Raw genomic sequence first — 13,347 nt, 5'->3', positions numbered from 1 at the left:
GCCATTATGGGCTGTAGATGGGTCTCACTGGCCTCTCTTGGATTTTTGGAATTGGACGGATTTTGCAATTTTGCTCTTACAGTCACAGACTCCATTTCCACTCAAATAAAAAATTGGCTACAGTTTAATTGAACAATGGCAATGAGCATCGCCTTTCAAAAATAAAAATAACAACGAAAATTATGCACCGAATTCACGTCAATCACTTGGGTCGCTATGCAAATTCTTGATTGGAACGTGATTCGTGTTCCAATCAAGAAATTGATCTGAATTTTTGCTGTATCCTTCAGAACGCCGCTGGTATTCATCAATCAACCATTTAAAAGTTATAACTAACTATGGTTATTATGCCTTTTCATAATCGATTTGACACCAAAAGTGTCTCGAGAAACGCCCCCTGGGATCACATGATCAGCTGTTCTAGGATAAGTCAAGATCAAAAGAATTTCCTGACCAATGTGGGAAAAAATATACTTAGTGCGCTCTAAGTATAACCAACATGCATAGGAGCAATGAAAAAAAAGCATAATGATCATATCCACATTTAAGAAACGGGAGAACAAAGGTGTTAATGCTTGGTTGTGTGGATGACGTGTCTAGAACTTGCTTTTAATTAACGCATCTTGATATTCCAAATCATCGCAAAATGCCAGAATGGAAAAAAGGAAACAAGAAAAAGAGAGAATACACCATGGCATCAGAAGGTGTGGATTGAGGTGGTCTTCCTCTCCTTTGGGAGGAAAAGTAGAAGCAATTTTTGTGGATGCTGCTTTTGCGTTTGTCCTGCTCTTAGTGTGGATAATTGAACTACAAAGCTTTATGGATTAAGTTTTTCATTCATTATAATGATGGGATGCAAATTCGTTAACTTTGGATATCTACGGGCCATGTTTGGATAAATAATTAATATTAATTAAAAAGTAGTACTATTTATTGAACTAAAAATGATGGGATGATACTAGGTTACACTGCTGGGAAAACGCTTTCAGTACCAGGTCCTAACCCCCCTTTAGTACCGGTTGTGCAAGTACCGGGTCAGATAACCGGTACTAAAGGGGGGCCTTTAATACCGGCTGTTTATACCAATTGGCTGCCATATCGTATGTGGCCGAGGCCAATTTAGTACTAGTTGGTATTACCAACCGGTACTAATATTTTTTCTTTTCTATTTCTTTTCTCATTTTCTTTTCTATTTCTTTATTCTATATTAGTATTTTGTATTTGTTTCCTTTACGCATACTAGTTCTAATACACAAATATATATAAAGTTGCATTTGATCTGTGCTATTACATTTGAGATAATATTATACATAGACATATTATGCATATACATATATGAATAATACTACATTGCATCAACTTTCCAAGTTCAACATTTTGGATCAACTATTCTAAACCCGAGTCCTTACGGTGATGCAGATTTAATCCATCATTATAGAACTCTCCCACTAGATTTACTACCTCATCTAGAAGAAATCCACTGAATTGTTCTTGAATTACCCTGATTTTTCCATCTCAAGGAGTTCTTCCTTCATGTGCATAACCTATGTCATTAGCAAAGGTTATTATATTAGATCAATGGATCTGCACAATTAAAACTAATTGATTGTTAAGAAATTTGTATACGTACTTTGAATTCATGGTCGGTTATACGCTTGGAACCTACAAATCCATGGATGAACTCACATACGTAGTATCCACATAAATTATTTGTCCTGGATTCTATCTCAAACAATATATATATATATATATATATATATATATATATATATATATATATATATATATATATATGGCAAAAGAAATTATAAAATATTTGTTGTATTCAAGGAAGTGACACAAGATGTGCAAATTCAATACATACCGGGAATTCAGAGTGGATATGAAGTTGCTCCTTAAATTCACCTGAGTGATGTTGACAGAAGCGAGCCCATGCTTTGTTAAGCATGTCTATGAGGTCGGTGTATTGATTTCTTGGTCTTCTCAGAGAATCCAGGATATAGACCATGCTTCGATCAACCACGATAATAAGGAGTGTCCAGTGGCAGTTGTACATATATGCATAGTGAAAGGCTATTTAGTCTTATTTTTAACTGCTAGTTCGAAAAATAAAAGAGATGGGAAATGCGCTCACTTGAAGTTGTACGGCAGAAGACTTCTTGTAATGTTGCTTGTCCAAGAAATTATATATATTCTTTAAGGTCTGATTTGGTTTATATCTTACAGTTGCCTCGTTTATAACATCCGAGTTCATGAAGCCGACATCATAGAATCCTTTTCCTTTGGATCCTGCATGATACAAAATAGAATAGGAGATAAGACGTCGCACAATGACTAAAGCGGGGATTTTGAAGTTAGAGTAAATTAAACACTTAAACCCAGGAACTAAGAGTGATTTGTCAAGTGCATCTTGATTGTAAAGGAAATAAAGTTCCTCGAGTGACACATTTATAATGGCATCACCACAGAAATAATGTTGATCTCCAATCCGAACTTCTTGCATGAGTAAACCAGTGGCTGAAGCTTCCATGTACCGTTGGTGCAATTTGTATATCTTCGTTGGAAAACGGTCCACCAACTATGGTCACACAAGCTCTTTCCCTAACTCAAATTTCCATTTACCAGCCCCAGTGTGCTTTGGGATGTGATCTTCCCCTCGAAGTTGAGCTGCGGTGAGATTTGTATCTTTGGCGAATAGAAGTAGGTTCTTATCAAACTCCAAAAGCAGCTAGAGTGGGGTAATCGATTGGTTGGATCGGGTTCCAAGCTATGGAATACTTGACCCCCCTTTCTACTTCTGAAAAGACTGTGTTACTAAGCGGTCGTAGTCAGATAGCGGTGATTTCTCTCACTTTTTGTTTTTCTCCAACTCCATGCCTCTAATGAAAGTCCAAAATTTAACCTTATCAAGTGGTGGATTTTTCTTCACAAGAGTCTTTGGTGCGAAGTGAGATTTAACCTCAGCATCCACTACTGCGTCGCTTTCCACATCAGTCTTCTCGTAAACTTTCTTGGGATCTGGTTGCTTCTCCTTATGCTTCTTCTGCCTCTTCTTTGTAGTTGTAGTAGGCGGAATTGAAGGTGTCTTTCGTTGTGTAGCCTTACTCATAATAAGGGGAGGTGGACTCATGCTAGTATCCCTGTCAGCTAGTGGAGAGCGTGGACTCATGTTAGGATCCCTGTCAGCTGGTGGACTCGTGCTAGGATCCCTGTCAGCTGGTGGACTCATGCTACGATCCCTGTCAGCTAGTGGAGAGGGTGCCCTAGCAAATGGCGTAGGTGATCTTGCCCTTGAGCCCTGAGGAGATGATCCCAAGGTGTGGTGATTCGGTTGCGGAATCCTTATGTAGCGCTTGGGCCATAGAATCCAACCATGGCTGGCTTCTCCTAGATTTTTTTCCCCGTCACCACTAGGTACCTCCAGTTCGAGGTAATCCCAACCGTCAACCACTTGATCCATCCCAACTTTAGCGTAATCGCGAGCTGGAATCTTGACGCCATGAATTGTTTGGACTTAGGTCGGTTCTTCAGTAATACCATAAGCCACCACGATGAGCTTGTTTTTCATGGGAGTAACAAGCTCACAAGGGGACCTCCCAGTGATGTCGTCCACGGGGTGGCATTGGTTGTCCTCAACCATGTCTGAAGATCCTCCTGCTAGGACTTTCGTGGAAGCGACCCTGTACGACGCTGAGGACTTTTGTGGAAGCGACCCTGCTACAACGCTGAGAGGGGCTTACGTCGACATTAGCCCCTAATGATGCAGTTGCTTGTTCACTGGCTTGTTTGCTAAGAGTTAGAGCCACACGCCGATCGATGGCTTCCTCTATTCTTGCCTCTATCAAAGTTACGTGTTCTTGCAACTCTCACAGCTATCGTACGAGTTCGGCCTTACTTCTTTAGCGACTTCTATAGGAATCAAAATGCTCACGAAAGGTAAACTTTCATGGAATTACTCCTTTACCTCGGCAACATCCAAGGTATTCTGGATTACCTAGTGCCATAGTCAGCTTGTCCTTCTCTCGATTAGGCACGAAAGTTCCTTCGGCCGTAACTTTTATTAACTCAACATGCCTCATAGTCGCTTCTCTTAATTCTTGGCCGAACACAAATGATCTATCTTCAGGATTGAGTGTGCCGCCATGAGCATAATACCAATGCTTTGCTCTCTTCGGCCATTCGAGAGTCGCCAATACGATTCCCTTAGCAATTATATCATCTTCCATCCTCTGCCATTTGATGAGCCTCTTCTTGTAACCTCTTGGTCCAAGATGATAGTAGTATTTCTTTTGACGAGCATTGTCAGTGTTGGTTTTAGTTTCCTTAGTGCTCTTTTGCGACTGCTTGTAGTGTACAAAAGAATCCTGGTGATCTCTTAACTTCAGGTGCTTCGTGAAATTTAGTGTAAGGCCCTTCTTTATGTAGTCTTTGTTCAGGTTCTTTTTTACGTCTGAAAAGCAATTGCATCCTTTCGAAAGCCTCAATCTTTCACTTTTTCTTCATCTACACCTTTGAACGTGAAGTTTTCTTTTATCTGCTCCCATACCATTTCCTTCTCTCGCTCAGGGACCACACTTATGGGGACCGTGCTTGTGGGGACCACGCTCTCATCAATTTCAGGACTTTTCCAATTCTGAAAGTTTATTGGGATATTATTCCTAACAAGAAATCCAATTTGATTCACCAATTTGCTCTTAGCATTGTCTGGAGCAGTTGGTTCATTCTCTTTATTAAGTTCCATGATGATGCTATGGTCCTCTAACTTCTTCTTCGGGCCTCATTTGCGTTTAGGCCTGCTCGATCTAGATGGCTGAAAATGAAAGAACTATTAATTCCCAATAATCTTGATAAGTAGAGAATTCAAATCATATTTATGTATCATCATCATCTTCCATCATAACTCCTCTTTCCCCGTGCTTGGTCCAAACAAAATAGTTAGGCTTGAATCCAGAACTGTATATGTGGGCGCGAATAGTCTTTCTGGATGAGTAATCCTTCTCATTTTTGCAATTTCTGCATGGACAACAAATGAAACCGGACGATGGCTTGTTGGATTCTGCCAGATCGAGAAAACCATGCAAGCCATTAATGTACTCCATGGAGCGTTTGTCTACGTTGTACATCCATTACTGATTCATCTACAAAGTATTGCCGAACCAAAGATTTTCTGATCATGCATATAATTATGAAGCATAACAAACATCAAACAAATTTCATGAAACTCAAATGTTGCTGAAAGTTTAGATAGAAATGCACAAATTTAAAGTTCAGAGCCAAACAACATGATACACTATGACAAACTCAAATGTTGTTGAAAGTTTAGATAGAAATACACAAATTTAAATTTCAGACCCAAACAACATGATAAACTACGACAAACCATCCACTGAGGACTATCTAGGAGGACTTTAAGCATCCTTGGATGGCGAAGATGAAGGTTTAGCTGACCCAGTCCCATCCTGTGGTTTATTTGTGCCTCCTGTGACGGTAGTACCCAGTGGACCTGGAACTCCCGGGACTAGCGATGGAGGATAACGACCACCAAAAGGATGTTACTGGCCCACTGCAACAGCATCTTCATGACATTTTTCCAAATAACGAAGCATTGCTCTCTCCCACATGCGTATTTTCTTCGGCTTATCATGAGGGCCAATTATGGTTTTCCCCTTACCGCGAGAGGAATGACGGTCGCCCCCACCATCGCCACTGCAGGAGTAGTAGCCATCTCTATGTACCACAATTTATTTAGGTCATATTTGCAAATGACTAAACTATGAATGAATTATTATTTTTTCCTAAAATTTATTTAGCTCAAACATAACATATAAATAAAAAATTTCTCCATCGTAGTTTATTCTAAAAATGACTAATTACATACCTCTATTTAATCTTATTATCTCTATGTACCACAATTTATCACACTCATATTTGCAAATAACTAAAATATGAACAAATTATATTTTTTCCCACGATTTATTTAGCTCATATTTGTAAAGGAATAAACTATGAAATTATTCCTCTAACCTCATACTGATCAATTTTTTTGACTAATACGAACATAGCATCAAAAAATTGTAGCTCAAACATATATAACACATGCATATAAATGAAAAATTTCTCCGTTGTACCTTATTCTAAAAATCACAAATTATTCTAGCTCTAAAGCATAAAACTTAGTATACTAACCATGTATCAAGGGAGGATGAAGTTTCTAACCTTTAGAACACTTGAATGAGTGAAATCCCTAGGAAATAGTCAAAAATTCGGCAGCACCTACCCTAAATCGCCATGAATGGATGAAGCCTGAGCTGGAGGAAATGGCACGAACAGGAGGAAAAAAACGTCTGATTTATAGGAGGGCAGTTAGTACCGGTTGGACGCTTCAACCAGTACTAAAGGTTGCCAATTAGTACCGGTTGAAGCCTTCACCCGGTACTAAAGGGGGTCACGGGACGCTGGGGAACTAGCCGTTAGACCCGGTACTAATGTGAGCATTAGTACCGGCATTAGTACCGGATCAAAAACCAACTGGTACTGAGCCTCGGGACGAATGCTGAGTTTTCCAGTAGTGTTAATGAATTGGCACCCTCTACCATAATAGCATAGCAAATGCCTGTCTCTTGCATCAGTACATGACAAATCTATGCATTACTTGCTCTGTACAAGTCACATAATTGTTTTCGTTTTTGAAGAATAGCTTGAAATGTACTAGTAATGCTCCCTTGCTCATGTTTGTACATCTAAAGGGTATTAAAGAAAGCTATAAAGCTTAATGCATTATATGTTGCACAACAGGTACAGTGCAATGCAATGTGCAACAATTTAAACAGAGTATCAAATCCCTCTCGCATTTAGAGTTTCAGTGCACCACACATTAGTTTATTACTCAATCAAGTTTGCACTAGTGCAAGCAAAACATTAGCATTATCATGCTCGTACAAACATGCTTATAAAACCAGAGGAACAAAGCACAAACCCCTCAAGTGAGTGTCGGATGCACTACAACTTCGTCCTAATCCGGACTTTACCTGCCCAAACCACAGCTTCAAAAGCTAAACCCCCCATCAAACATCTCACTAATTGTCGTACATACATTAGTGGAACAACCTTCCATGGCCATCCATCTCCAATCCACTGCTTTCCACCAGTGTTCTTTCCTTTAATTGTCCGGCATAATGCAGCTAGTTTAAGATGGTGGTGCATCCAAAAGGACCCCAAACTGTACTAATTTGTTTGCAAGTATTTTTCTTTGTGAGAGAGTGCATATACCGTGATTAAAAGAATTTTGATGGATTCTTAGTTGTGCAGCAAAAAGTTATTGCCATTTGTGTCTTTGTGAAGCTGCTTTGCCTTGGAAGGAAATGCGAACCAGCTGGGTTTGGCATTCTTATATGATTGTTTACGACCACTCATGGTAATGTTTAACCATGGATGGAAGGCCATGTAATGTTTGGTACATGGTTTTGACTTTCGATGAATGGTGCTTTGACCCTTTTTCCCTATCTAGTTCTATTTCTGTATGCCAATTGGCATAAAAGATTGAGCTGTCAAGGAAGGTTGATAGTCTACTATGGCATAGTACTCTCTCCGGTGATAAATACTTCAAACATTTAATTTGGTAACACAAAAATCATAATGGTAGATTTATCTCTAAAACATGCTCATGATCTTATAACTTTTTGTTAGATACCATAATTGTACTTAATAAAAGTATCCGAAAAAAGGCTCAAATATTTTTTTTTACTGAAGGGAGTATAATGCATGCCAATATTTCAAAAGCCAACTTGATGCAAATCAGCGTATGCAACTTGAGAAGTAGTTTTTAGGTACAATCCAGTTTACCATTTAATTACTTCTAAAATTTGAAATGCATAATTACGCACCTTTCATCTAGAGTATAAACAAATTAACAGTGTAAAAAACATTTGCGGTTAACATATGAGTTATCCTCCACTCAAAAGAAAAAAAAACCATCTGAGTCAGCCTTGTAATTTGATATTCATGTCAACGTAAAAGCTAAGGTTAGTGAAATGACTACGCTAATTGGCACATCCATCCGGTAGTGTCACAACTCACTACCACTTTTGACCTCCTCCCTGATCTTCTGTGGCCAGAGAGCACTCGGCGGCACCACCGACTACTCTGAAGCTCTGAAGATGACACGCAGGATACGCACTAGCAAGATACCCTGACAGTGACTGACCTATCCTTTTGGTTCAGCTTTGACCAGTTTTTACTGGCAACGGCCCTAGATGCTGAATCTGTTCTCATAATTCTGTTGGAATATAATCTGATCATCCGGCACAGCCCACAGAGGATGAATTTTGTTCATTTCCAAATGTAGCCGAACTTATGGATCATGTTTGAACTTAGGCAGCCAAATTGCCAACTGTTGCTGGTTTTGGTTGGCACCAAACTTTGATCATGGGAATTTGGCAAACATGTGGATCAGAAGTTGGAAATGCATAATGCACTCGTGGCTTATCTCTGGAACGCACGAATTTTATCAAATCACGCGATGTACCCGTGTTCCAAACGAAGCCTGAAATCTAAACTGACAGGATTCTTGATGCACGCTACCGGCTGCAAAAGGTACCCCAAAATCAGCTGATCCCTGCAGGATCTCTGACCAGCTATATCCATGTGACTCGTCCTTGCATTGCAGTTCAGCAAAAGTGACTTGCTGAACAATGCATAAAGTTTAAGGAATAAAGACCATTGCAATGCTGCAGCAGCATGAACCATCAACTGTGGCCATGCAGATGCATATGCTTTGCACAAGCGAACCTGAATACAGTTTCTTCATCGCAACTTGCAAGCAAACTTACGGCATTCAGCAAAAAGGGCGCACCTTTGGTCAAGAACGTCGCTTCAGTTTTTAAAATGATCATCCATGTCAGCACGCCGTGGAAACTGGAAACAAACAGCAAGCTGAAGCCGCACGGAGGACGAAAAAAAAAAGAAGGCGCCGGCCGGTTTGCTCCATTGAGCAGGAAATGCCAGTGCGCCGTGCAGGTTTTCAAGCGTTTTAAAGGTTGTGGCCGGGGAGATGAGGTGACGACTGACGAGATGACAACATGTGCTGCAACTGGAGGCCATGCCATCCCCAGTTGAGCCCCGGCGCCCAACAAACCTTCCGCCGAACGCTGGTGGGATTGGCTAGTGGCGTCTGTCTGTGCAGCGCCCCAACTGCCAATAGCTCCTTGGCGCAACAACCACAAGTGCCCCCGGCCACATCCACACCAGGGACGTTGTATATATATAACGTTGTTTGTGTGGCGTTATGGACTTGCATGGCACTGCACAGAGCAACACGAAAGTGGTAAGAGAGGAGATAGAGAAGAAGAAGCATGGAGAGAGAGATGTCTGAAGAGTATGAGCTGAACGAGATAGACGCTGGCACCTTGCATGGTTCCGTGGGGAGCAGGCTCTCCCTGTTCGCGAGGGAGCTCAAGTCGAGGAGGAGCAGCAGGCACAGCGGCAGCGCCCTGAGGCTTCCACAGAGCTGCTGCTATGGCAGCTTCGTCATACACCCTAATGGAAGGTAACAAATCGTCTCTCTCCTTCGCAACGGTTCAGTTCTGTCTGTGGCTTTGTGCTAGCTAGTCCCAGACCGGCTGTGAATTTGACTGAAAAAAGGAATGATGCTACCACTTCATGCAAAAGTATTTGGCGTGTGACGTTCACGTAAGAAATTGAGAGCGATACTGAGCTCGAGCAGCCAATCAGAGAGCGTCTGCATGGGATGAGATTTCCTGATTAAGACAGGAATCATGCAGGATACTAGCTGCGTGCCATTTCGTTTCATTTTTCAGATGTCGTCCAGTGATGCCATGCCAAGCCAATGTTCTTGATGTGTTGCCTGATGATCTACTGCTGCGTGCAGGTGGTACAGGATCTGGTCGAGCGCGATGTTCGTGTGGTCCATCTACTCCACCTTCTTCACCCCCTTCGAGTTCGGCTTCTTCCGGGGCCTGCCGGAGCACCTGCTGGACCTCGAGTGCGTGCAGCTCGTCTTCCTCGCCGACGTCGCCGTCCACTTCTTCCTCGCCTACAGGGACGCCCACACCTACCGGATGGTCTACGACAGGCGCAAGATCGCGCTGCGGTGAGGCCGTCCTCAGTGTCTCGAAACATACAAAAGACCTAGCATCATTCATCTCTTTCTGACAGGGTCTCTGAATTTCTAATGTTCTTGCAGCTACATCAAGGGAAGCTTCGCTCTTGACATCCTAGGCTGCCTCCCTTGGGATTTCATCTACAAGGTGACATCTCTCAACCCCTGCAACTTCAATTACCGTATATTCTGCATCGGAGAGAAGGATTTTTCTGTTCATGACAAGACAACACTGTTCATTATCAGGCCACGGGAAGGACGGAGATGGTGAGGTGCCTGTTGTGGCTGCGGCTGTACAGGGCCCGGAAGATCACGGCCTTCTTCAAGAAGATGGAGAAGGACATCCGCATCAGCTACCTCTTCACGCGGATCGTGAAGCTCATCACCGTCGAGCTCTACTTCACCCACACCGCCGCCTGCGTCTTCTACTACCTCGCCACCACGCTGCCGCCGGCGCGCGAGGGGGGCACCTGGATCGGGAGCCTGACGCTGGGCGACACCAAGTACATCAACTTCAGGGAGATCGACCTGCTCACCCGTTACGTCACCTCACTGTACTTCGCCATCGTCACCATGGCGACAGTCGGTACGCTGATGCTCTCGACCATCATCAGTTTAATTTCTTCATCATCTCCATTAGCAGAACTGCAGTTTCTGATCGTGCAAATGAAAGCATTCAGGTTACGGCGACATCCATGCGGTGAACCCGAGGGAGATGGCCTTCACCGTGATGTACATCTCCTTCAGCATCCTCCTCAGCGCGTACCTGATCGGCAACATGACGGCGCTTATTGTGAAAGGATCGAAGACCGAGAGGTTCCGGGACAAGATGGCCGACCTCATCAGGTACATGAACAGGAACAAGCTGGGCGCCGACATCAGGTCCCAGGTGAAGGATCACTTGCTGCTGCAGTACGAGAGCAGCTACACCAAGGACAGAGTCGTCGACGACATCCCGGTTGCGGTTCGATCCAAGGTAGCCGATCTTCTCCATAGAGGTCAGGAGAGATTCGGCTGAATCTCTTGTGTGCAGATCAGTATCATGAGCCTTTGTTTTGTTTTGTAGATGTCCCAGGCACTGTACCTCGACATGGTTTCAAAAGTGCACCTGTTCAAAGGATGTTCAGAGGACTTCCTGAGCCAGATTGTAAGATTTTGATGGATTCATGTTAGCAGTTAGTACCAGCATAGTATTCATTAAAAATTTTCCATTAATAATTTCAGGTGGTAAAATTGCACGAAGAATTCTTCCTCCCTGGGGAGGTTATCTTGGAGCAAGGCACTGTGGTGGATCAAATTTATATCGTCGTACACGGATGCCTGGTATTACTTTTCAGCAACAACATTTTATGACCATGATTCTATTGTTCATTTTTTAAGGCAAAAAATACATGAATTATGAGAAAACAGAACTAAGCCGTATCAATGTATCTACATGACCCTTCACTCATCCTATTATTACTGTCACAGGAAGAGGTAGCCACCGGAGAAGGTGGATCAGAGGAGATCATCTCAGAGCTCTTGCCTTACGACATCGTCGGAGATGTCGCTGTAGTCTGCAACGTTCCACAGCCATACTCAGTCAGGGTCTGTGAGCTTTGCAGCGTCCTGAGAATCGACAGGCAGTCCCTGACCAGCATCCTGCAAGTATACTCCAAGGATAACCGTCAGATCTTGAGCAACCTCCTGAAGGTAGCATGTCAACAACAGAATCATGTTTTTGCAGTCCCGGCCAAAACTTAGCTGAAAAATGATCTGTTTTCTCCAGGGGAGAAAAACCGAGTCCAAAGGGAATCAGCTCGAATCAGATATGGCATACCTGATATCAAGGCAAGAAGCAGATCTTGTCATTGGAGTGAACAATGCTGCTTACCATGGAGACTTGCTCCGTTTGAAAGGCTTGATCAGTGCAGGAGCGGATCCGAGTAAACCCGATTACGATGGAAGGACAGCACTGGTATGTGAACTCTGTCATATAGTAAATGCCACATGAAGCACATTTTTTTTCTTCTGAAAATCATATCATAAACAACCTCCTTTTTTAGATAGAACAATGTGAATTATCTGTAATTGTGATTGAATTTTATATTACAAAACTCCTTCCTGATCTTTACGTTAATTAATATAGCATGTGGCGGCCTTAAGAGGATATGAAGATATCGTTAGGTTCCTGATTCAGAGAGGAGCAAACGTCAACAGCATAGGTATGCAAGAAATTCATCCAAGGCAAAAACAGATACTCTTATGCACATCTCTTGTGATAGACAACCGTATCCAAAACTGCAGATAAGTTTGGGAATTCACCGATGCTGCTAGCACTGAAGTCAGGGCACGACAGGATCACCTCCCTCCTAGCGAAGCACGGTGCAGCCCTGAACCTAGAGGATGCCGGAGGGTACCTGTGCAGGGTCCTCACGGACGGCAGGATCGACCTGCTGAAGCGGCTGCTCAGCTTCGGCGTCGACGCCAACTGCAAGAACTACGACCAGAGGACGCCGCTTCACATCGCCGCCGGCGAGGGCCTGCACCTTGTCGCCGGCATGCTCATAGATTTCGGAGCAGATGTTCAGGCCAAAGACAGGTACGCAGTTCGCATGGATTTCACGAGAGTTTCAGAGGTGTTGAGATTGGCATCGGTTGAAATGAAACGAAATGAAAATGGTGCAGGTGGGGGAACACGCCGTTGGATGAAGGGCGGAGGTGCAGCAGCAAGCCACTGATCAGGATCCTGGAGCAGGCTAGAACAGCTGCAGTCGCTCAGTGATCTAGGAATTCGTTCTGTGTTCATGTAGGAACTTCTGGCAATGAAATATTCTTTCTGAAGTGACGAAGGCATCTGTCACGAATGCTGGCCTCAGAAGCTCTGCATCTGCTGATTATTGCTTGTTACTTCCTCGTTCCAAATTCCAAATTGAACGTCGTTTTAGTATTTTTAAGTGCATAGTTTTTGCTATGCATCCAAATATAGTGTATGTCTAGACCTACAATTTGCAACAGACCGAAGTAGTTGTTACCACAGCTCTAGTAGTGTCTACTAACTACTAAGATGATCAGTGTCCTTCCGTACACCTCAAAATCCTCACAAGAGTAGATCGAGACAAATCAAGAACAAAGGTCAACAAGCACAATATGAACAATGGGAACACAAGTGATACAAGAATTTGTTCGATCCCACAAAGAAATCTACATATCTGTTGAGAAGCTCACAAAAAGCAAGGTTTTATGAACGC

At 42.8% G+C, this 13,347-nt stretch overlaps 1 protein-coding gene across 1 annotated transcript; it reads left to right on the top strand.

Annotated features, from left to right (window-relative positions):
• Positions 1–9,054: 9,054 nt before the first annotated feature.
• On the top strand, positions 9,055–13,104 carry LOC117863658 (potassium channel KOR2). The gene is made up of 12 exons (XM_034747463.2): positions 9,055–9,544; positions 9,887–10,108; positions 10,202–10,265; positions 10,364–10,703; positions 10,798–11,093; positions 11,184–11,264; positions 11,342–11,440; positions 11,588–11,809; positions 11,886–12,074; positions 12,246–12,321; positions 12,404–12,698; positions 12,785–13,104. Exons 1-12 carry the CDS (start codon positions 9,351–9,353, stop codon positions 12,879–12,881), a joined length of 2,175 nt encoding a protein of 724 aa, XP_034603354.1. The 5' UTR covers positions 9,055–9,350; the 3' UTR covers positions 12,882–13,104.
• Positions 13,105–13,347: the final 243 nt, after the last annotated feature.

The sequence above is a fragment of the Setaria viridis genome, chromosome 7 (genome assembly GCF_005286985.2).
Source record: "Setaria viridis chromosome 7, Setaria_viridis_v4.0, whole genome shotgun sequence".
In the NCBI taxonomy this organism is placed as follows: Eukaryota; Viridiplantae; Streptophyta; class Magnoliopsida; order Poales; family Poaceae; genus Setaria; species Setaria viridis.
This window is presented reverse-complemented; position numbering and strand designations above follow the sequence as displayed.